The sequence below is a fragment of the Eptatretus burgeri genome, chromosome 8, assembly GCF_056783735.1.
Source record: "Eptatretus burgeri isolate ZD-2024b chromosome 8, Ebu_testis_v1, whole genome shotgun sequence".
NCBI lineage: Eukaryota > Metazoa > Chordata > Myxini > Myxiniformes > Myxinidae > Eptatretus > Eptatretus burgeri.
The window spans coordinates 39,845,016-39,867,073 of record NC_140968.1 but is presented as its reverse complement, the minus strand read 5'-3'; the positions used below and the strand labels follow the sequence as shown (position 1 = coordinate 39,867,073).

Here is a 22,058-nt window from a genome sequence, read left to right as displayed (position 1 = left end):
TTGGATCACAATTGCAACTTGGATAATTCAATTGTATTTAACCTTGACAAAGTATGCAAACACAATCTCTATTATATAATCAGCATAGCCTGGTTAGTTTGAGAGGGGTCACCAAAAGAAAGATACCTGCATGGTAAACAATGTCACGCCAATGAAAGTCATTGCGGCAGGCATGCAACAATACAATTTATGATGTCACAAACGCATTTCAGCCAGTCAAGGCCAAGACACGGATGCCTCAACAGAAATTACAGGAAAGCCCCCAAAGTTAAAGTTCTTGCTTAATTGTGCAGTACTTTCACTTTTTGAAATCTGGCCATTTCATAAATTCCTGCTTTAAGGAAGGTGCCTTAATTTTTTTTTTCCAGAAGGTAGGCAGTGTCTGAACAGGACTGGCTCCTCATTTCTCAAATCTTCCTCTGCTTGTGACGTGGGTGCGTTTTGCATATAATGTACTGTCGTCCTTTTCGGCGTACAAATTTGCAGTCCTTGCAGCGGCGATGAAGGACTACTCGATCTTTATAGAACGCCCGGGGCTGTGATCCCAGGACTTGAAGAGTCCAGTTAGGCTGCATGGTGCCACCTCCACCATTATTGTTGACAGCACAGCGGGAGGACAAAAGAACGAAGCTCACAGGGCGGACGGGAACAGTGACCATAGCTGCTAGAGTGAAGGGTTTGAGCAGGCGAGCTGCAGCAAGTCCAAAGGCCCGGAGAGCCATAGGATTGACCTGCACTTCCAGCACAATGCAGGAGCTATTATTCTCCAACGCCCTGAAAAGATCCCTCACATTAACCACAGGATGAGGGTGTAGGCCACAAGACACTATGAAATCCCCATCGGGGATAATTACACTGCATTGGGCAATTTTAAATCCAGTAAAAACATACCAGAAAGGAAATATTTCATCGCACATTATAGAGAGATCAAAAAAGGAAGAAGGTAAAAAAGAAAAGTAAAAAAGAAGGTAATCAGGAGAAACCGCGGCAATAACAAGGGGGGGGGGGGACAAGCTTCCTTAGCTATGCATGATCACATCTAATACCTAAATTCCTTGCAGTGTCTGAAGGTTCCTTATATGGGTCACATGTTCATTAAATGCTGTCGGACAGGATGATACAGATGCAGTGCACTTACCTTTTGAATTTTCTCGCTCGAGTTCAATTCCGAACACGATTACAAGCTGTCGGAATAGTGTTTGGCAGGCACGGCATTGCATTATTGAATGCACTGTTCTTCAGATGGACATCAATCTGGGTTTCATGAAGTGTAGTCAATCAATTAACAACTGCCACACGAGCCTGACTAAATTCCAAATTCCTGCACACATTGACTAGTCGTACATCAGGTCTGACCAGCTGGTTCTTGAAAGATTTTGGGCAAAAGCTTCCACTATACGCCGACCCCACAAGAAGGTGGGAATACTTGGGGTACAATATATGTGTGTATGTATGTATCTATATATATAAATATATATATATATATATATATATATATATCTGATAACAAGGCTGATATATACATTTAAGCCCAAAATTATTCATACCCGATGAAAAATCTGAGAGTTTTACATTTATCTAAAACCTACAAGCTGGAGTGGTGAAACTTTCACTTCACCCAAGGACATTTACTTGGCATATACAAATCCACATATATTTTAGCTCAACATTATTAACATAACAATAGAAATGTTAAGATTTCTGTTTTTATGCCTGTCCAAAATTATTCAGACCCCATACCAAGTCTCAGAATTGAGGCCAATGTTTGTGATAATGCACCTGCTTTTGATATTCCTAAGATTCTTTATAATGTTATGCAATTATTCCAAGATGTGGACACACAATCTGAATGCATTACAAATGTGGTCTATTGAATGTACAGTGAGGAATGTGATAGAACAACACTCTGCTTTTAGACTATAAATTAAGGGGAGCTGATGCAATCATTCTCAGGTCATTGTCAGCATGGCGAAGAAGAAAGAAGTCAGTGAGGACCTTCGGTTGTGCGTTGTGAATGCTCACGAGGGGAAAGGCTACAAAGCTATTTCGAAGCAGTTCCGAGTGCCAGTTGCCACCATACAAAGCATAATTAGGAAGTACAAGGAGTTCCACACCCTAAAAAAACATTGAAGGACGTGGTCAGAAGCCAAAGGTGTCGCCTCGTCTGGCAAGAAAAGTATGGCGAGAGGCCAACAACAATCCACGGATCACTATTAAGGCTCTCCTGAACAACCTTGGCGAGTCTGGGACCAAGATATCAAGGCAGACACTCCAGCGGACGTTGCACAAGGGGGGTCTCCGTGGACGCCGACCAAGAAAGACTCCACCACTCCATCCCAGGCACAGAAAGGCTCATCTAGCCTTTGCAAAAGCTCACCTGGACAAAGATCCAAGCTTTTGGTCCTCAGTTCTGTGATCGGATGAGACGAAAATGGAGCTTTTCGGGCACAGAGATGTTGCTTTCGTTTGGTGAAAGAAAGGTGAAGCATACAACCCTAAGAACACAGTCCCGATTGTCAAGCAAGGAGGTGAGAGCATAATGCTTTGGGGATGTTTCTCAGCCAGTGGGCCCGACAATCTCGTCAAAGTGGATGGCATCATGAAAAAAGGAGCAGTACATCAACATCCTTGAGGAAAACATCAAACAGTCCGCAGAGAAACTTCACCTCGGGGAGCATTGGACGTATCAGCAGGACAACGATCTAAAACACACCGCCAAGTCAGTCAAGAAATGGTTCCGGGATAATGATGTAGACGTTCTCGAGTGGCTTAGCCAAAGTCCGGACCTCAACCCAATTGAGAATCTGTGGAGGGAGCTCAAGACCGGAGTGATGGCAAGGAAGCCTTCCAACCTCAAAGACCTGGAGACCTTCGCGAAGGAGGAGTGGGCCAAAATCCCTGAAGAGACATGCAAAAACCTTGTGAGCAAGTATAAAAACCGTTTGGAGGCTGTAATCACAAACAGAGGCTTTTCCATTGATTACTGAATGTGACTTTGAACTGATCTAAGCAAGGGAATGAATAATTCTGGACATGACTTTTTTTTTTGTAAATCTATCAATAAAATACCCCTGAAACAATGTATTTCTTGAAATGTCTCTTGCAGTGATTCTTTCAGCTGTTTGTCACATTCTCATGTAACTTAAGCCAGAAGAAACTCATTCCTCAAATAACACGATTCAAAATACTCCATATTTGGTAAGGGTATGAATAATTTTGGCCTTAACTGTGTATGTATATACATATATATATATATATATATATATATATATATATATATATATATATATATATATATATATATATATATATATATATATATATATTGTTGTGGTTACCAAATTCGCAAACCACCATTCAGGTCCCTTAGGTGAGGTATCTCGGTAAGTGCATGTGTAGTTAGGCCCAAACCCGTTGTCTAGTGGGAATACATGTCATTTATGCGAGCTGCGACTCTTCAGGATAGCCGTTTTTCTTTTACTATCTTTATTTTGGACCAACCGCCATGATTACCACCACGACCACAACATCAACCACCAACCACAACGCCGCTTCACCACAACCGCCACGACCTTCCCGTCACACCTTGCAACCGTAGCATCGCCACCGTTCTTGCCCCGCTGTGGGTACCGGTGTTGGACTCGTGCAGGGCGCACGTCGAACAGCGTGTACAAAATCACGGATTTTGTGCTTCAAAAACGGATCAAAAACGACACACGCCCACTTTTTGCCGTCCAATCGGTGAGCGAGGGGCGATTTGGCCCCGCCTCCAGAACGATCGATATATGCAAATTTGTGGATCAAAAAGCCTTCACGCCCACTTTTTCTCGGGCCAATGGGGAGCGAGGTGAAAGGTCAAAGGGAGGGGGTCAAAGGCGAAGCTACGGGGGGATAAAAGGACCGTGTTCGTCAGTCAGAGCAGTGTGGAAGTCTGGAGCCCGAAGCCTGCAGTAGCTGGAGAAGCTGAAGAGAGTCGAACGAGGAGAGCCCAGAGAAGGAGTCGGAGGGTGGAGAGTCGAGTGTGGAAGTCGGGAGCCCGAAGCCTGCAGTAGCTGGAGAAGCTGAAGAGAGTCGAACGAGGAGAGCCCAAAGAAGAGTCCAGGGTGGAGAGTCCAGAGGCGGAGAGGCGGCAGCGGCGAAGGCAGACGAGGGGGTGCTCGCGACGGTGCCGGGAGCTGCACGCCCGAGGAAGGCCGGCAGCGCGACCTGGCCGAGGTGGAGACGCACACCAGGGATAATAAAGATCCTCTATACCCCGAGCATCAGCAACCCCCTCCTGTTTCCCCCCGCGCTGAGATAGTGCGACCAAGGGGGCCCCTTTCCCACCCCCTGCCAGGCACTGTCCGCGAGGCCCGCGGAGTGAGGTGCCATCGCCGCTCCGCGTCTCATCACCAGACGGGTAGGCGCGACCCGGTCTCGGCCTCAGGCCCGCCTCATTCTTGAGGGTATTCTTTCCTTGGTTTTGGGTATGTGTTGTCGGCGCCGTCTGTGAAGTAGAATTGTATAAGTGTTGCCGTGTGCTCGGTAGTCGGTATTAGCTCTGCACTGTGTTTTCGCTTTTATATTTGCTTTTTGTGTAAATGGAATTGTGTTTTTTCTGTGTGCATTTGGTGGAATTGTATTTGTGTGCTTTCCGTTCGTCGCGAATAAATGTGCTTTATTGTTGAACTGTTCTCCCGCTTCGCTTCGTCTTTTCCTCCATTGAATCCTCATCTTGCTTCACGTAAAGGGTTGGTAGTGGGCTGAATACGCCCGATAATTAATCGAACCGTCGAGGTCGACGATAACACCGCTCGGTTATTCTGATAGTACGGAACGGGTCGCTTAAGTGGCCCGTGTCCGAAGTCGACCTGCGGCGAGGTGCGATCGCCCGGTCTACCCTCCGCGTGGGTACTTAGGTAGGTCGGGTCGGCGAGCAACCCTATCCCACGCGGGGGCTGATTGGCTCGATCGCGGTGAGACCGAAAGGTCCACCCGTGACTGGTTCCCGGCGTTAGTCCGAGAGGGTCACGACTGGATTGTCCGTCCGGTGGGCGACGTGCCGCGATTCGAGTTACGTGGCCGTCCGCACGCCGGCGGGCGCGAATCCGCAACACTGGTGTCAGGTCGTGCGATACAAATTCATCGCCCTCCTCGCGGCACTGGTATCGGAGAACAGGAAAACAGGCTCTCCTGTCTCCGGCTAAATTCACGGGAATCGGTCCAGGGGTGAGAGAAGCGACCCCCGATTCCCTCCAAATTACGAGCGAGCTAAATTAACCCTTCACGAGAAGCAAGATGGCGTCTCAAGGCGAGCGGGAGCCGGGGGTATTAGAAATGTATATGTGTAGTAATGTAGAATCCATGGTCCAGGATGGAATCCCCGAGCAGGAAATGTTGATTGTGCAGGAACACGGACTCGCCCAACTGAACCCAGGGCCCGAGGTGGGTGCGGCAGCGGCCGCGGTGTATGACACCTCCCCCCCCCTCTCCACCAAAACCCTTCCCCAACCCCTGCCGAAACGGCTCAGCTGAGTGCATCCGGCATGGCCCAGCTATTCACCATGCTGGCACAAATGAATGCGGAAATGAAAGGCATGAACGAAAAGATGGATACAAATACAAATGAAGTGAAAACGACGATGGATGCGAATACACAGCAAATGAGGGAAGAGATGAAAAAGTTCCGGGGTGAGACGCAGAACATGGGCCGATGCCTGCAGGCGGGCATGAAGGCCGTGACAAAGGAAATAATAGTTGAGACAAGGGAGGTAAAGGGTGAAGAGTTGGGAGAGACACGGGAGATAGAAAAAATAGAGGAAAGACTACACGAGGAAGACGGGGTAAGTGACGCACACACACACACGGAGGTAGTGGAGGATAATGGGGGTGAGCTGGCGGACTGGGTGGAGGACCAGTGCGAGCAGCTGGATGGCCTCCTCCAGGAACGAGGGGAGGGAGTCTGCCCCTTGAGGCGGATCACGACCAGGTGAGTTCGGTCGTGCTTCGCGAGGTTGAGGGGAGGAGTGCTGTGGACGGGTGCACGGAGAGCTTGGGGGGTATAGAGGCCCCGGAGACCCTTGTGGGGACACGAATCCCCAGTGTGGTTGTCCCTGTTTGTGTGGTGCAAGGTGTGAGTGCGTCCCCGTGTGTGGAAGCGACCCCGTGTGTGAATGGTGAGGTGGCGATTGTGCCGGAGTGTGTGCTTCCCAGCACGCCGTGTGTGGGTGAGGCACGGAGTGTGAGTGAGGCACCGCGGGTTAGTGCCCCCGCGTGTGTGGGTGAGGCACCGTGTGTGGAAGAGACCGCGTGTGTGAGTGCCCCCGCGTGTATGAGTGAGGCACGGTGTGTGGATGAGGCACCGCGGTTGAGTTCCCCCGCGTGTGTGGATGAGGCACAGAGTGCGAGTGAGGCACCGCGGGTGAGTGCCCCCGCGTGTGTGAGTGAGGGACGGTGTGTGGAAGAGGCACCGTGTGTGAGTGTCGCCGTGTGTGTGAATGAGGCACCGCGGTTGAGTGCCCCCGCGTGTGTGGATGAGGCACGGAGTGCGAGTGAGGCACCGCGGGTTAGTGCCCCCGCGTGTGTGGGTGAGGCACCGTGTATGGAAGAGACCGCGTGTGTGAGTGTCGCCGTGTGTATGAGTGAGGTACCGCGGGTGAGTGCCCCCGCGTGTGTGGATGAGGCACGGTGTGAGAGTAGTGAGGCACGCGTGAGTGAACGGCCGTGTGCAAGGTCGCTGTGTGCAAGGGAGACCGTGTGTGTGAGAGAGCGGTATGTGAGGGAGATGTCGGTTGGCATGCGGGAGCACGCAGCCGCATCTCCCGGTGTGAATGTGATGGTGTGGACTGTGTGCGTCGTAACACGCAGGTGTGCGTGGGTGGAATGGAGACGACGACGGCGACAGAGGAGAGAAAGCCGAGTAGCGGCTGTAGTTGTTTCGGGGACCGTGCCGGGTTCACCCAGCAGTGAGCACGCGGTTCGTGCTGTGCAACGCACGAGACCACGACGTGCTCGCTTGCGAGAGTGAAGTCCCGGTCCGGAAACGCACGCGGTGGATTTGCCGATCCCGCGGACGGACAAAGTTTAGGCAGGACTACGGATTTGGACCGGACGGGTTCTCCACGCGATCGTGTGTGTTCAGCTCCAACGGGCAAAGCACATGTGTTCGCGTGGGGAACCCCTCGAGACGTGGGGCTTGTGTTTTTTTTTGCGCACGGTGACGTCATGGCTGCACGTGTGGTTGGAATCCGGCAGGAGGGGTATCTCTGCCGGATGGTCCCGTCCAAGGAGGGACGAGGAACACGTGCAGCTGCATGACGTCACGGGCAGGTGCAAAGTGCGCGAGCTCTGAGTTGCCGCGCAGGTGCTGCGCATGAAAAAAAAACAAAAAAAAAAAAACAGTAAGCCTCACTTTCGGGTGCACAGGATTCCTGGGCAAGGGGTGAAAGACCCCCTTGACCTGGGCACAGGATGAAAACTAGTTAGGGGGAAGGGTTAGCTTAGTTAGACCGACTTCATGGGGCAGGGGTAAGTCCTCATGGGGTCCGTGGAATGGATTAAGTAGAGGGATTGTAGCCAGATTTAGGTTGGGAAATAAAATGATTTATTTTGGAGACAGAGACAGACTTTGGATGTGTAGTGGGGACGTAGTTTAGCTACGTAGAGTTAAAAGGAACGTGCTATAGTTTAAGGGACGACGTGGGAGCACGAGTTAGTTAGGGGATGTAGATAGAAGGATGGCAGAGTTCAGCGGTGAGTGGGTTGAAGAGTTGTGGGTTGTGAGGTGAGTACGTGTACATGTTGAGTGAGTGAGGCCAGCGGGTCTGTGTGTGTGGAGCGATTGGGGAATGCATGGTGCGATGAGTGATTGGGGCGAGGAGTGACTCCCGCCCAAGGGACCCCGGGGTCAGTGTAGAGTGAGTTAGCTGGGTTAGTCAAATTGAAAAATGGAGGTCGTTTTGCTGTTGGTGGGAAAGTAGGCTCGAGACCCATTTGGAGGGGTGCAGGAGCCCTGTTGACGGGCTTGGGAGCGTGGCTGCGAAAGGTGAGTATCGCTGAGTGGGTACCCCGGGCACCAGGCTAGTCGGCCGCGGTAGGCCATGGGCCCATGGGGGGCCGGGATAGAGTAGTGGGCACGGGTGCGCCTGCTTGGTGCGGGGCCCGGGGCGCCATTAGCCGCGTGGGCAGTGTTGTGGGCACGGGTGACCCTCGGAAAGGGGCCCGGGAGGCCGGCCTGCCACGTGTGCGTTTCAGGGGAGGTGCCATGGGGGCACTCCCCGGTGTTAGGGAGCTGGTAGGCTCGGAGGCAGTGTAGTGCCCGGGGGTGCCATAGCGGGAGATTCGGCAGAGGGTCGTGCCTGCCAAAGGGAGCCACGTGTCCCAGCCAGGAGACCGTGTGAGGGCACGGAGAGAAAATTGGGGGGGCGAGGCCCGAAATTGTGAGGACACCAACACAGGCGACGGGAATCTGGGTTGTTAGAACCAATAGTTTAAGCGAGAGGCGCTTGTTGAAAGCCCCGGGGTAGTTTAACTGTTAAATGGTTAGGGTAGATTAGGAGATGTACCCCTCCGCACCATCCATCCCCTCGCTGTCGTTGTGGGCCGCTGGACCCACTTTGGTTATAGATCGCCGAACTCTGGGGAGGCCATTCTGAGGCTTCGTTGGGCCTCGACACAGGACGTTAGCTCTCCCTTGTTCCCCTCCGGGAAGGGAACGTAGGGGTTGGGAGTAGGCTAGGTGACAGGATAGGTTAGCCGAACAAGGACGATAAAGGGGGTTAGGGGACGATTTATAGTGGGGAAGTAAAAATAAAAACAACAAAAAATAAGTTGGGGCTAAATTGGGGTTTGACAAATTAAGGGAGTGGGTATGTACAGTGACAGGCAAAGGCGATAGGTGGGAGGGAGACAGGTAGGTAGGTCCGAGCCCGCCTTCCAAGTGGCCAGCACCACCGCACTCCCTCCACCAACCTCCATTGAACGGCAAAGGCTGGCCAACTTCATCGGCTGGCCGTGTTTTGCTTCAAGGCGGAGGCCGGCCAACTTCATCGGCAGCTGTGTGCTGCAAGGCCTGTGCCGGCCAGTTCATCTGCTGGCTGTTTTTCTTCGAGGCCTGTGCCGGCCTGGTTCTGCGGGCTGAGTTTGCCTGCAGCGGCCTTCTTCTGCGGGCTGTGTTTGCCTGATCACCTTTGCCATGCCATGCCCACTGCCCCTGTTCACCAGCCCCGTTCAATTTTTGCTTTGCCCCCCCCCCCCTGTTCGTTTCCATGTGCGCCAGGATCAGAAAGCAACAGTTTGCAAGCTGCGAGAACTGCCCTGTTGGCAGCTACAACACGGGCCTGCAGTGGCGGCCCGTGCACCGTGTTTGCGTCCATCCATTCATGCATCCATTCGTTGTGTTCATTGCGTGTGCCACTTGAGCTGGCACGGAGACTGCGTTTGTGCAGCCCATGCACCGTTGTGGTTCACTGCATTCAGTTCAAACCATTCATGCATCCATTCGTTGTGCTCATTGCGTGTGCCACTTGAGCTGGCACGGAGACTGCGTTGTGCAGCCCAAGCACCGTTGTGGTTCACTGAGTTCAGTTCAAAAGGGAAGGCCTTGGACTGCGTGTGAGCAGCCAGCCACGTTCCCTGTCACCTGCATTGTTTTGAGCCAGACACTGCATGTGGGCAGCCTGGCTCCCTGCTAACTGCTTTCTTTTTGCAGAGTTCAATGATCCTGGGCCATGGTTTAGTGTAAAATTTGTAAGTTAAGGTAAGATGTACTGTAAATATGAGTGCGCCCCCGGCATGTATGTCTTAGCGCCGGCAATTTTATTTAAGTCGTCCGTGTGAGTGAGTTTGTTTAGGTAGTTACGCAGCCCTCAGGTTATTTATTTTGGGGACACGAATACCATGAATGTCGCACTCAGGGATCCGTAGGTAAAATGTACTAGGGGAAAACTACACATGATGGCACACGAAAATTTGACGACTCGGGACGAGTCTGTAAAAAGGGAAGGGGGTAGTGTTGTGGTTACCAAATTCGCAAACCACCATTCAGGTCCCTTAGGTGAGGTATCTCGGTAAGTGCATGTGTAGTTAGGCCCAAACCCGTTGTCTAGTGGGAATACATGTCATTTATGCGAGCTGCGACTCTTCAGGATAGCCGTTTTTCTTTTACTATCTTTATTTTGGACCAACCGCCATGATTACCACCACAACCACAACATCAACCACCAACCACAACGCCGCTTCACCACAACCGCCACGACCTTCCCGTCACACCTCGCAACCGTAGCATCGCCACCGTTCTTGCCCCGCTGTGGGTACCGGTGTTGGACTCGTGCAGGGCGCACGTCGAACAGCGTGTACAAAATCACGGATTTTGTGCTTCAAAAACGGATCAAAAACAACACACGCCCACTTTTTGCCGTCCAATCGGTGAGCGAGGGGCGATTTGGCCCCGCCTCCAGAACGATCGATATATGCAAATTTGTGGATCAAAAAGCCTTCACGCCCACTTTTTCTCGGGCCAATGGGGAGCGAGGTGAAAGGTCAAAGGGAGGGGGTCAAAGGCGAAGCTACGGGGGGGATAAAAGGACCGTGTTCGTCAGTCAGAGCAGTGTGGAAGTCTGGAGCCCGAAGCCTGCAGTAGCTGGAGAAGCTGAAGAGAGTCGAACGAGGAGAGCCCAGAGAAGGAGTCGGAGGGTGGAGAGTCGAGTGTGGAAGTCGGGAGCCCGAAGCCTGCAGTAGCTGGAGAAGCTGAAGAGAGTCGAACGAGGAGAGCCCAAAGAAGAGTCCAGGGTGGAGAGTCCAGAGGCGGAGAGGCGGCAGCGGCGAAGGCAGACGAAGGGGTGCTCGCGACGGTGCCGGGAGCTGCACGCCCGAGGAAGGCCGGCAGCGCGACCTGGCCGAGGTGGAGACGCACACCAGGGATAATAAAGATCCTCTATACCCCGAGCATCAGCAACCCCCTCCTGTTTCCCCCGCGCTGAGATAGTGCGACCAAGGGGGCCCCTTTCCCACCCCCTGCCAGGCACTGTCCGCGAGGCCCGCGGAGTGAGGCGCCATCGCCGCTCCGCGTCTCATCACCAGACGGGTAGGCGCGACCCGGTCTCGGCCTCAGGCCCGCCTCATTCTTGGGGGTATTCTTTCCTTGGTTTTGGGTATGTGTTGTCGGCGCCGTCTGTGAAGTAGAATTGTATAAGTGTTGCCGTGTGCTCGGTAGTCGGTATTAGCTCTGCACTGTGTTTTCGCTTTTATATTTGCTTTTTGTGTAAATGGAATTGTGTTTTTTCTGTGTGCATTTGGTGGAATTGTATTTGTGTGCTTTCCGTTCGTCGCGAATAAATGTGCTTTATTGTTGAACTGTTCTCCCGCTTCGCTTCGTCTTTTCCTCCATTGAATCCTCATCTTGCTTCACGTAAAGGGTTGGTAGTGGGCTGAATACGCCCGATAATTAATCGAACCGTCGAGGTCGACGATAACACCGCTCGGTTATTCTGATAGTACGGAACGGGTCGCTTAAGTGGCCCGTGTCCGAAGTCGACCTGCGGCGAGGTGCGATCGCCCGGTCTACCCTCCGCGTGGGTACTTAGGTAGGTCGAATTCGGCGAGCAACCCTATCCCACGCGGGGGCTGATTGGCTCGATCGCGGTGAGACCGAAAGGTCCACCCGTGACTGGTTCCCGGCGTTAGTCCGAGAGGGTCACGACTGGATTGTCCGTCCGGTGGGCGACGTGCCGCGATTCGAGTTACGTGGCCGTCAGCACGCCGGCGGGCGCGAATCCGCAACAATATATATATCCTGGTGTTGGCGCAGTGGTTAGGGCAGCGGCTTGGGATCCAAAAGGTCCTGAGTTCAAGCCCCATTGGACCACTGAATTAATACACCAGGGGGTTGACTCAGCCTTTCATCCTTCCGAGGTCGGCGAAATGAGTACCAGTATACTGGGCCGGTGTATACCCCGGTTAAAATAGGTGTACCATATCCCTGTGTCGTAAGAGGCAACCAGGGTTGCGTCAGGAAGGGCATCCGGCGTAAAACATGTGCCAAATCACGATGCGGATCATACGGTTAATCCGCTATGGCGACCCCTAACGGGAGCAGCCGAAAGAAGAAGAAGATGTATATATATATATATATATATATATATATATATATATATATATATATATATATATATATATATATATATATATATATATATATACATATATACCTATATACCTACACATACATGCATCACATTTTTGGTGTATGAAGGTGTAGCCTGAATATAAAATGGATTGAATTTTCATTTTTTTTGTCACCCATCTAGACAAAATACCCCACAAAGACAAAGTGAAAACATGCTTCAATAAATTTTCACAAATTTATGAAAAATGAAAAGCTGAAATATCTAATTTACACAAGTATTCAGCCTCTTGAGTCAATACTTTGGCATACACACACAAGCCGTATGAATGTTTTTGCTGATGCATGTACATCGGGTTATTACCTCCACCACCGAAGGTGAAGGAGGTTATGTTTTCACCCCTTTAAGTGTTAGTCTGTCTGTGTACAGGATATCTCAAAAAAGTTGAGGACATATTTGGATGAAACTTGGTGGACACGTTGGGTGTGTGACAAGGAAGAATTGATTCAACTTTGGTTAAGATCCGGATCTGATAATTTTTAAGTGATTCTTCACCATTGAGAGATCGGGCTGGACCAATATATAGCACGATATCTAAAAGAAGTTGTGGACGGATTTGGATGAAACTTAGTGAACAGGTTGGGTGCGTCGCAAAGACGAATTGATTCGATTTTGGTGAAGATCCGAATCCAGATCTCAATACGAGAATTATTTAATTTCGAAAGTGATTCTTCACCATTGAGAGATGGGGAAAAAAACGATATAGTATTGTATAGCATGATATTTCGAAAATGTATTGGGCCTGATGTGGATTTTTTTAACCCACCCCGTTGTGATTGTTGAAGGATTCTTCCTGGTCGATTGTGGAATCCCATTTGACTTCAGGCAGAGTTTAACGTTTGTCCGATTTGGTTATAAAATGCTGCATAAAACCCATCGACACTGATAGTCCTTCCTTCCTTCTTGCGAGTCCTTCCTTGTGAAACAATTTATTATTCTAATTATACACCATACACTTCTCACCCTCGTACAATGAACTTAAGAATCCCCATTGATTGCAATATTATTTGGTTCTATTTCATTTATTCTTACTTTAGTTAACAGTTGGACCAACCCAATTCAATTCACTTCCACATTACATCAGAGAGTTTTATTCTAACTTGGTACTTGGTCAGTTCCAAGGAGCACAAGCCACTGAGATTCTAATTTCCTCAGGTACTTTCACTGAAACAATTTTACATTGCAAAGCATTTTATACTTTCATGGGAGAGTGGTGGGGGCTATCAACCCAGACTGCAGACGTGTCCTTTAGACAAGAAGCCACTACGTACATTTTGAGGCAAAAGTTCACTGTTATCAGCTCAGGTCACACCGCTCCAGACCAAGACATTTATCAACATTTAGGGCAAAAGTCTCTTGGCCAGAAAGGACAGCCAATTAAACTTGTAGCATAAAACTTACATTTCTAAAATTCCATTTGTTACAATTTAGAATACATTAATATAAATTTTTCCCCTACAGGCCCGATGTGTTCTCGTGGATCAGGCATTACGTGGTGGAGGTATGCGCTCTATCGAGTGCCCTTTCTAGTTTTCAATATGTAATAGGCAAAGCCAAGAGACGAATGAAACATGGTAGTTTTGAGAGGTTCTTCATTTCGGTTCGGATATCAGCTCGAGCACGAGTAAAAGCAAACTTTTTTTTATCTCCGGTTTGGTATCCCAGTTGTCTTTATTGGTTTCTCGTCTACAAAAGATATCAGGAAATGAAAATTGCTATTACTTTTATTTTGCTGAATAGACCTAAACACAGTGGTTACAGGGTTTCTTCTTCTTAGTTTTTTTTTCCTGTATTGGCTCCAGCATACTCTAAATACAAATAATTTTTTTTTATCTCCTGAACATTCATTGGAACCGCTCGGAGACATGTATTGCAGAGCAATTCTTGCTCTTGTTATTACTTTTCACCCCACTTTCCAAATCGTACACATAACATAAATTATGAATAACTATCAGAGTACCCGCCCAACGGGCGATCTTGTTCCAAGCATGCAGCACGTTCTTCCGACACAAATCTTTATTTGGGTGGTGTGACAGCTCTGTATAGTGTATAGGTAAAAAAAAACAAAAAAAACCTGGGTTATGTGCATGAAGCAAAAACATACCTACTGCTTGTAATTCAAAACACCTCACTACACTGGAAAACATGGGGAGAGGAATACTGTACTGTAAATGGTGGAGACTTGTAATACACGACACACACCAATATGGAGAATTTGCGTTCCCCCCCTCACTCCTCGCCTCCACGCCCAATACCACCGGCAAAGATAAAAACACCCCGATACATTAATTGGAGTCGTACTGATCCTATGAAGCAAGTATGGATGTAATCATCCCAGAACTGTATAAGGAGTAGCGAGACAAATAAACAAACATACAAACACCGGTCCATGAATTATAGTAAGGATAATGGTCTGAGTACTGATCCCTGAGGTACTCCACTACACACATCCTCCCAGCAAGACATCCTCCTGCTCACAGCCACTCTTTCCTTCCCATCACTGTGCGCCCGCTGAATTTTATATAGTGCGGAGCGGCACTGCCATTCTGGGCAGAGACCTGGTTGCTGCACTTGACATGCAACTACTGAATGGTCACATCACTTCCACCACCCAAAGCACTGCAAATCAAACCCCAGTCACAAATGTTGCAGGCGACAGCATGGAAGACACCCTGGATTGTGCAAAGGGATTTATACATCTCGTAAAAATGCGACCCAATGTGAATCCAGTCCAGCAAAGGCTGTTCCGTTTACCTTTGTCTGTGAGAGATGCTGTTTCACAGGAACTGAAAAAGCTCATTAAACCGGATGTAATTGAGCCAATCGAATCATCAGTGTGGGTTTCACCAATTGTCGTGATGATGAAGAAAAACGGAGGGATTCGTCTGTGCGTGGATTTAAGAGAACCAACTAAAGCAGTGGTGATTGACGGATATCCTCTTCCACACGTGGAGGAAATGTTTGCGGAGCAGCAAGGTGGCACACTTTTCTCCACATTAGATCTGCAAAGTGAGTACCACCAGGTTGTACTGCCTTCATTACACATGAGGGACTGTTTCGCTACAAACGAATCCCTCACGGGCTTGCTTCAGCACCAATCTGTTTTCAGAGGATGATGTCTGCCATTTTAAAAAACCAACCCGGAGCTCGGTGTTACCTTGACGATGTAATCGTTTTTGGAGGGCCTCCCGAAGAACATGACAAAAACCTCAGAGCGGTGCTGCAGCGCATCGATGCAGCTGAACTGAAACTGAACCTTTCAAAATGCCACTTCAGACACAGAGCTGTCATTTTTAGGACATGTAGTGTCACACACAGGACTGAAACCTGACCCTGCCCATGTTGTTGCGGTGTCAGAAGCAACCCCACCGAATGACGTGCAGAGCTTGCGCTCTTTTCTCGGACTCACGTCGTGATATGCGAAGTTCATCCCTAACTATGCATCGGTCGTTGAACCCCTGAGAGAATTACTGCGGGGACCATCCACCTGCGAATGGTCAGTCACAGCACAGCTTCGATTCAGTTAAAGAACTGATTGTCAGTTGTCCAGCCCTCACTCTCTTTGATCCAGAGCGACACACCATAGTGACAACTGACGCCTCCAAGTATGGCCTTGGAGCGGTCCTGATGCAAATTCATGCTGACAAAATGGAGAAAACTATCACATTTGCATCGCGAACGCTGACTGAATCAGAAAGAAAATATTCCACGGGGAAAAAGGAAGCACTTGGATGCGTGTGGGCGACAGGGAAGTGGAGGACTTATCTCTGCGGTAGACATTTCACTTTACACACTGACCACAGGTCCTCTCACTACACTGCTTCCCACGAAAGGATTGGGAAGAGCTGGAATAGCGTGGTCAGCTGGTCCGGACGGCTTCTGTCATTTCATTATGACATTCAGTACAAGCCTGGCTCTGAAAACGTTACAGCGGATTGATTGTCTCGCCTTCCACTACCTACTTCAGAGCCCAGTCTGGAGGATGATGTTGAGGTTGGCGCGCTCACATCGACGCTCGCTGCGGTGACAGCTGAAGAATTCAAAACTGCTTGCATTTCCTGCCCCGTTCAAACAAAGTTGCGTGAATTGCTTACAAAGTGCTGGTCGAAAACATCAAAAGGCCTGGATCCTGATCTCCTTCCTTACTTCAGATTGCAAACTGAACTGTCACTACAAGAGGACTGCATGATGAGAGCTACTCACCACCTTCTTGTCCCAGAGGCGTTACAGCCGCATTTCATCAAATTAGCGCATGATATGCACCAGAGCATAGTGAGGACAAAGCAGCGGTTAAGAGATCTGTATTGGTGGCCGGGAATGGACGCGCACGTCGAGTCTGCAATCAAGGCTTGCATTACTTGCCAGCAGCACGACAAGACAGCTGTGACACAAGCATCACCACTACAGCCAGTTCCTTATCCCGATGCCGCTTGGGAGAAATTGGCAATCGCATAGTGGGGCCCTTCGATTCTGTGCCACTGGATGGTCGTTTCGCCGTCACTTTCATTGATTACTTCAGCAAATGACTAGAAATTGCCTTCACCTCCCAGGTCGCTTCCACGACAGTGATCAAGTTCTTCTTTACTGTCTTTAGCAGAGAACGTAGTTGATAGAGTTGATATCAAGTTTTGATAAGTTGTTGATATCTGACAATGGTTCACAATTCACATCACAGGAATTTGAAATCTTTCTGAAAGACAGAGACATGACCCACAGGAAGTCAACAGTGTACGACCCTCAAGCGAATGGGGAAATTGAGTGATTCAATTGAAGCTTAAAGGAAAGCTTGCTCATTGCTAACATTGAAGGCAAAGACTGGAAAACATTTACAATGGATTTTCTTTAAACATACCGGGCAACTCGACATGCCACAACACAGCGATCACCTGCTGAACTGCTTCATGGGAGAGAGATGCACACCAAGCTACATGCATCTGGTTTTCAGCTGCCAAAACCCAACACCCCATCACACAAAGACACGGCACTCAGAGTACAAGAGAAGCAGAACAAGCAAAAGGTGGACACCGACAAACGCCGTGGAGCAAAGGATGTGAACTTTGAATGTGGTTCCTTCGTCCGAGTGAGGAAACCTGGTGTCCTCCGAAAAGGACAATCCACATTTTCAGTGCCTCTCCAAGTTATGGAGCAAAGAGGATCTCACACGTACAAACTGTCCGATGGACGGATCTGGAATGCATCTCATTTCGCATCTGCCTGTCAAAGGAATGCAAGAGATGATGCCGAGCTACCACTCCTTCCTGACATCACCGCACCACCAGTGCAATACACATCAGAATCTGTGCAGGTCGGCCGGGATGTCAGAATTCGCAGACCTCCAATCTGGACTCAAGATGATGCGATGAAGTAATGTAAAATCCTTTGAGAATAAGAAAAGGAAGCAAATTTAAACTGTTCACCATGTTTATGACTACTTGTTTTATGGTTAATCCATGCTGCGGCAATCACTACATTTCAACTTCTAGTTAATTTATATTGTTGTTGTCCACTGAGATACGGTATGCACGTGGTTAAAGAAAGGGGGATATGTGGTGTTGTGCATAGACTGGACACGAGAGGGGTGATGAGGAAGGAGTTCGGGGTGAGAGGTCAGGAGGTGTGTAGTGCAAAGCTTGTGATGTTCTGATGTTCGGTTGAATAAAACCGTTGGAGAATATTGGATTCCTCATTATTGGAGTATTTTACAATACAACAATCACTAAGCCATCATGAAATCCTATTAGCGACCTGACCAGCAACACCACAAGCCCTCACCTTGGCGAACAACCTCGAACGTGGTCCCTTGTGAAATGTCTTCTTAAACTACTTCAGGGAACTCGAGAAGATTTGTTGGACAGGAACTTCCTTTTCTTCTCACATTCCTGATTTTCACGTATAATCACAACATATCAGTAATTCCGTCTTACATCGTCATAAAAAAAACATTGGTAATAATCATGGCATTTCCTTCGCAAACAATAATAAAACGTACATTATGTAATATTTATACACCACCGATTGATTTCAGGGGGAACCTCTGACGCTCACCAAGGTGGTCACGTCATGGCCGCTGAAACGAGCTCAAATAAATCGTGGATAGTGTAGTCCTTGCAGTTACATTTTCGGGACAATACGCAGTATGGATTATGGACACAGTTGTTAACCAAGTAATAAACGGTATTACATTAAATACGTTTCAATATTAAAACCCTTTACACGTCCACTTACAAAAAAAACCACGACAATCAAGGCCTTCGCGCAGCCTGACGCGTTACAACATGACGTGTGCTGGGCCGCGACCTTCACCACAGTTTGTGTAAACCAACGACACGAAACACCAGACGCGAACGAATCTGAAAAAAAGCACAAACAACGAAAACGTCATTTACCAACCTGTAAAATCCGACGTCACAAGCGGTTAACACAGAATATCAATAAAGAACGACGGAGGAGAAAAAAAAAAGGAAGGAATTTCACGAATGAAACGTCGAGAGAATGAATGATAAACATTCCCGGTGCCCTCTGGCGGTTGTCGTGGTGCATCGACATCCCGTCATTGTGACTTGTGGGCCTGTTTGGGATTCCCGGGGTTCGGTCAAAGTCTTCACGGTTCCTCCTGACAACCTCCATTCCCTTTGTGTGTCGTTTAAATGGAATCGAGAATCCGAATTCTCCGGTCGATACCGGTCGTGACCCGAGCCCTCACCGGGTCCAGGCAGTGCAGCGTCCTCGTCCGTGACGGGGAAAAGGTCACCCACACTGGACAGGTACGGAACTCGGAAACTCCGTCCGTCCCGCGGACAACACGGTCCGGGTCCCGCGGACAACACGGTCCGGGTCCCGCGGACAACACGGTCCGGGTCCAGCGCGAAATACAAACGGCTTCATTCGATGCTTCAACTGTACTTCCTTTTTGGGTTAGTTTACCAGAATCTAGATATGCCACTGTGTTAGCACGACCAAAGGAAGTGAGAACCTGGGGGGGAGTGAGAACCGGGGGGAGTGAGAACCTGGGGGGGAGTGAGAATCTGGGGGGGGGAGTGAGAATCTGGGGGGGGGGAGTGAGAATCTGGGGGGGGAGTGAGAATCTGGGGGGGAGTGAGAATCTGGGGGGAGTGAGAATCTGGGGGGGGAGTGAGAATCTGGGGGGGAGTGAGAACCTGGGGGGGGAGTGAGAATCTGGGGGGAGTGAGAATCTGGGGGGGAGTGAGAATCTGGGGGGAGTGAGAATCTGGGGGGGGAGTGAAAACCTGGGGGGAGTGAGAATCTGGGGGGGAGTGAGAACCTGGGGGGAGTGAGAATCTGGGGGGAGTGAGAATCTGGGGGGGGGAGTGAGAATCTGGGGGAGTGAGAATCTGGGGGGGAGTGAGAATCTGGGGGGAGTGAGAACCTGGATGGGGGAGTGAGAACCTGGGGGGGAGTGAGAACCTGGGAGGGGGAGTGAGAACCTGGGAGGGGGAGTGAGAACCTGGGAGGGGGAGTGAGAATCTGGGGGGAGTGAGAATCTGGGGGGAGTGAGAACCTGGATGGGGGAGTGAGAACCTGGGGGGAGTGAGAATCTGGGGGGGGGGAGTGAGAACCTGGGAGGGGGAGTGAGAACCTGGGAGGGGGAGTGAGAACCTGGGAGGGGAGTGAGAACCTGGGGGAGGAGTGAGAACCTGGGGGGAGGGTGAGAACCTGGGGGGGGGGGAGTGAGAACCTGGATGGGGGGAGTGAGAACCTGGGGGGAGTGAGAACCTGGATGGGGGGAGTGAGAACCTGGGGGGAGTGAGAATCTGGGGGGGGAGTGAGAACCTGGGAGGGGAGTGAGAACCTGGGAGGGGGAGTGAGAACCTGGGAGGGGAGTGAGAACCTGGGAGGGGAGTGAGAACCTGGGGGAGGAGTGAGAACCTGGGGGAGGGTGAGAACCTGGGGGGGAGTGAGAACCTGGATGGGGGGAGTGAGAACCTGGATGGGGGGAGTGAGAACCTGGATGGGGGAGTGAGAACCTGGGGGGAGTGAGAACCTGGATGGGGGGGAGTGAGAACCTGGGGGGGTAGTGAGAACCTGGGGGGGGGGGAGTGAGAACCTGGGGGGAGGGGAGTGAGGACGAGCTATCTCATGTACAGTATTCTGGTACTTAGGTGGAATAAAGACCAAAAGATCTACTGTTTTTCGAAGCAGAAGCTCGTGAGCTCAACGGACTTTTCCGAGACCTACCAAGTTCTGCATGTACACCAAGCCTTGACCTTTGAAATGATTTTTGACTTGATGTTGATGTGCCGTTCGCAGCGCTGTTTGTACGTGCTCTATCCTTTTAAATGCTGAGCCTCAAACAAAGCAATCAGCACGAACCGTTTTCAACTCTTCGGCATGACTCGCCGGGATTAGGAACCACCAAGCCTCCCAGACTCAAGAGCGGACACTCCAACCGTTACACCACCCGGCCCGGTTACCTTTGAAATACTAAAACGATTTTCGTTTTCTGTTACTTTGTTCCAAAAATCAAGCTCGAATGAGCTAAGATCCTCGTCCTCTTGATGATGACATCATAAAAACGAATATGACGTCATTGTGATGAATCAGGTTTGCGATAAATGATCTGTGCTAATGCCCGGCTTGATTCCCGCAAACAAATTTCAAACAGCTTGCTTAGTTTCAGAGATAATGGTATAGGCGATTTCCATTTGCGGCGATATTATGACGTCAACTGTTTTTTCTTGGAAGAATTTCCAAAATCGGAGATGGTTACTGCCTGCGTGTGGGCTTTCTGCATATACATGGCAAGTTTCACGGAGATCCGATGAAAACTCTGGGTTGTGAAACAAAAAAAATCAAAAAATAGGAATGACGTCATAAAAATTTATATGACGTCATAGTGATGTATCATATGTGCGGTAATTAATCTCTGCCAATGCCCTGTTCGATTCCCGCAAACATAATTCAAAAAGCTTGCCAAGTTTCAGAAATATTTTTTTAGGCGATTTCCATTAGCGGAGATATTTTGACGTCATAACTTTTTTTTCTCGGAGGAATTTTCAAAATCGGAGATGGTTACTGTCTGCGCAGGGTATTTTTACATATATACGCCAAGTTTCAGGAAGTTTCGATGAAAACTGTAGGCTGTGAAACAAAAAAGTCAACAACAAGAAGATGAAGAACAACAACGTGAGTAAGACTTACAGATTCTCCACGAGGATCTAATAATTCGGTCAAAACCGAATTCGCCAAAGTATTGGCCCAGAAGTGTGATGATGTTTTCAAGAACGCTGTCTATCCAAGCAGTTCTCCTGCAAGGTGGGACCGGCAGGTATTTGGATGGTCATGTGACTTCTCGGTCAGTGACGGTCTCATTCATCAGGTCGAACCAGATCCAGAATCATAAACCAGAATGTTTAGTCCGAAACAAACAAATTTGCAACTGCCCTGAAGCGACACGTGATTATCTTGTCCACCATACACAATGAAGCCTGGTGTTGGCTCAGTGGTTAGGGTGGCGGCTTGGGATCCAAGGGTCCTGAGTTCAAGCCTCGTTTCCCGCTGAATTACTTCACCAGGTGGGGTTGATTCAGCCTGTCATCCTTCCGAGGTCGGCAAAATGAGTACCAGCTTGTTGGGATGACCGAGTCATTCGAGTATCCTGCGTCGGAGTGGCGACCCATCCAGGTTTGTGCCCAATAGCCAAGGAAACTGCTTCGGGAGCACCGACCCTCTGTACAGCGTATGGTTCCAATGGATGGATTTATGGATACACAATGATGATCTTGTGCTGTTATGCACAGCCTTTATATAAGCCATCACCGTTCCGATACGTTAGGACGGCAGTGAAAGGCAAGCGTTCTGATGAACGATAAGACAGAATATCCATGATGTAATGATAGTGGGACCATTTCGCAGGGATGTTCAAAGGTGGAGTATAGT

The 22,058-nt window shown here is 49.5% G+C and overlaps 2 protein-coding genes across 5 annotated transcripts in view; one reads left to right on the top strand and one right to left on the bottom strand.

The window, feature by feature from the left end:
* The window catches only part of LOC147021583 (uncharacterized), a 41,585-nt gene that overhangs the window by 6,406 nt on the left and 13,121 nt on the right, over window positions 1–22,058 (bottom strand). The window contains exons 3-5 of one of the 4 annotated variants that reach the window (XM_085891696.1): window positions 18,387–18,511; window positions 17,934–18,040; window positions 744–774 (exon numbers count right to left, since the gene is read on the bottom strand). In XM_085891696.1, the coding sequence (XP_085747822.1) occupies window positions 17,987–18,040; window positions 18,387–18,511 (179 nt within the window). In that variant the 3' untranslated portion in view covers window positions 744–774; window positions 17,934–17,986. Of the gene's footprint in view, window positions 1–743; window positions 775–842; window positions 1,255–17,933; window positions 18,041–18,386; window positions 18,512–18,551; window positions 18,672–22,058 lie in introns of those variants that run through there. The other 3 variants (XR_015060852.1, XM_085891695.1, XM_085891694.1) reach the window with 3 other exon arrangements.
* Window positions 18,669–22,058, top strand: part of NDUFS6 (NADH:ubiquinone oxidoreductase subunit S6) — a 13,096-nt gene continuing 9,706 nt past the window's right edge. Inside the window, exon 1 of the mRNA XM_085891698.1 lies at window positions 18,669–18,925. Within this exon, the coding sequence (XP_085747824.1) occupies window positions 18,809–18,925 (117 nt within the window). The 5' untranslated portion in view covers window positions 18,669–18,808. The remainder of the gene's footprint in view (window positions 18,926–22,058) is intronic.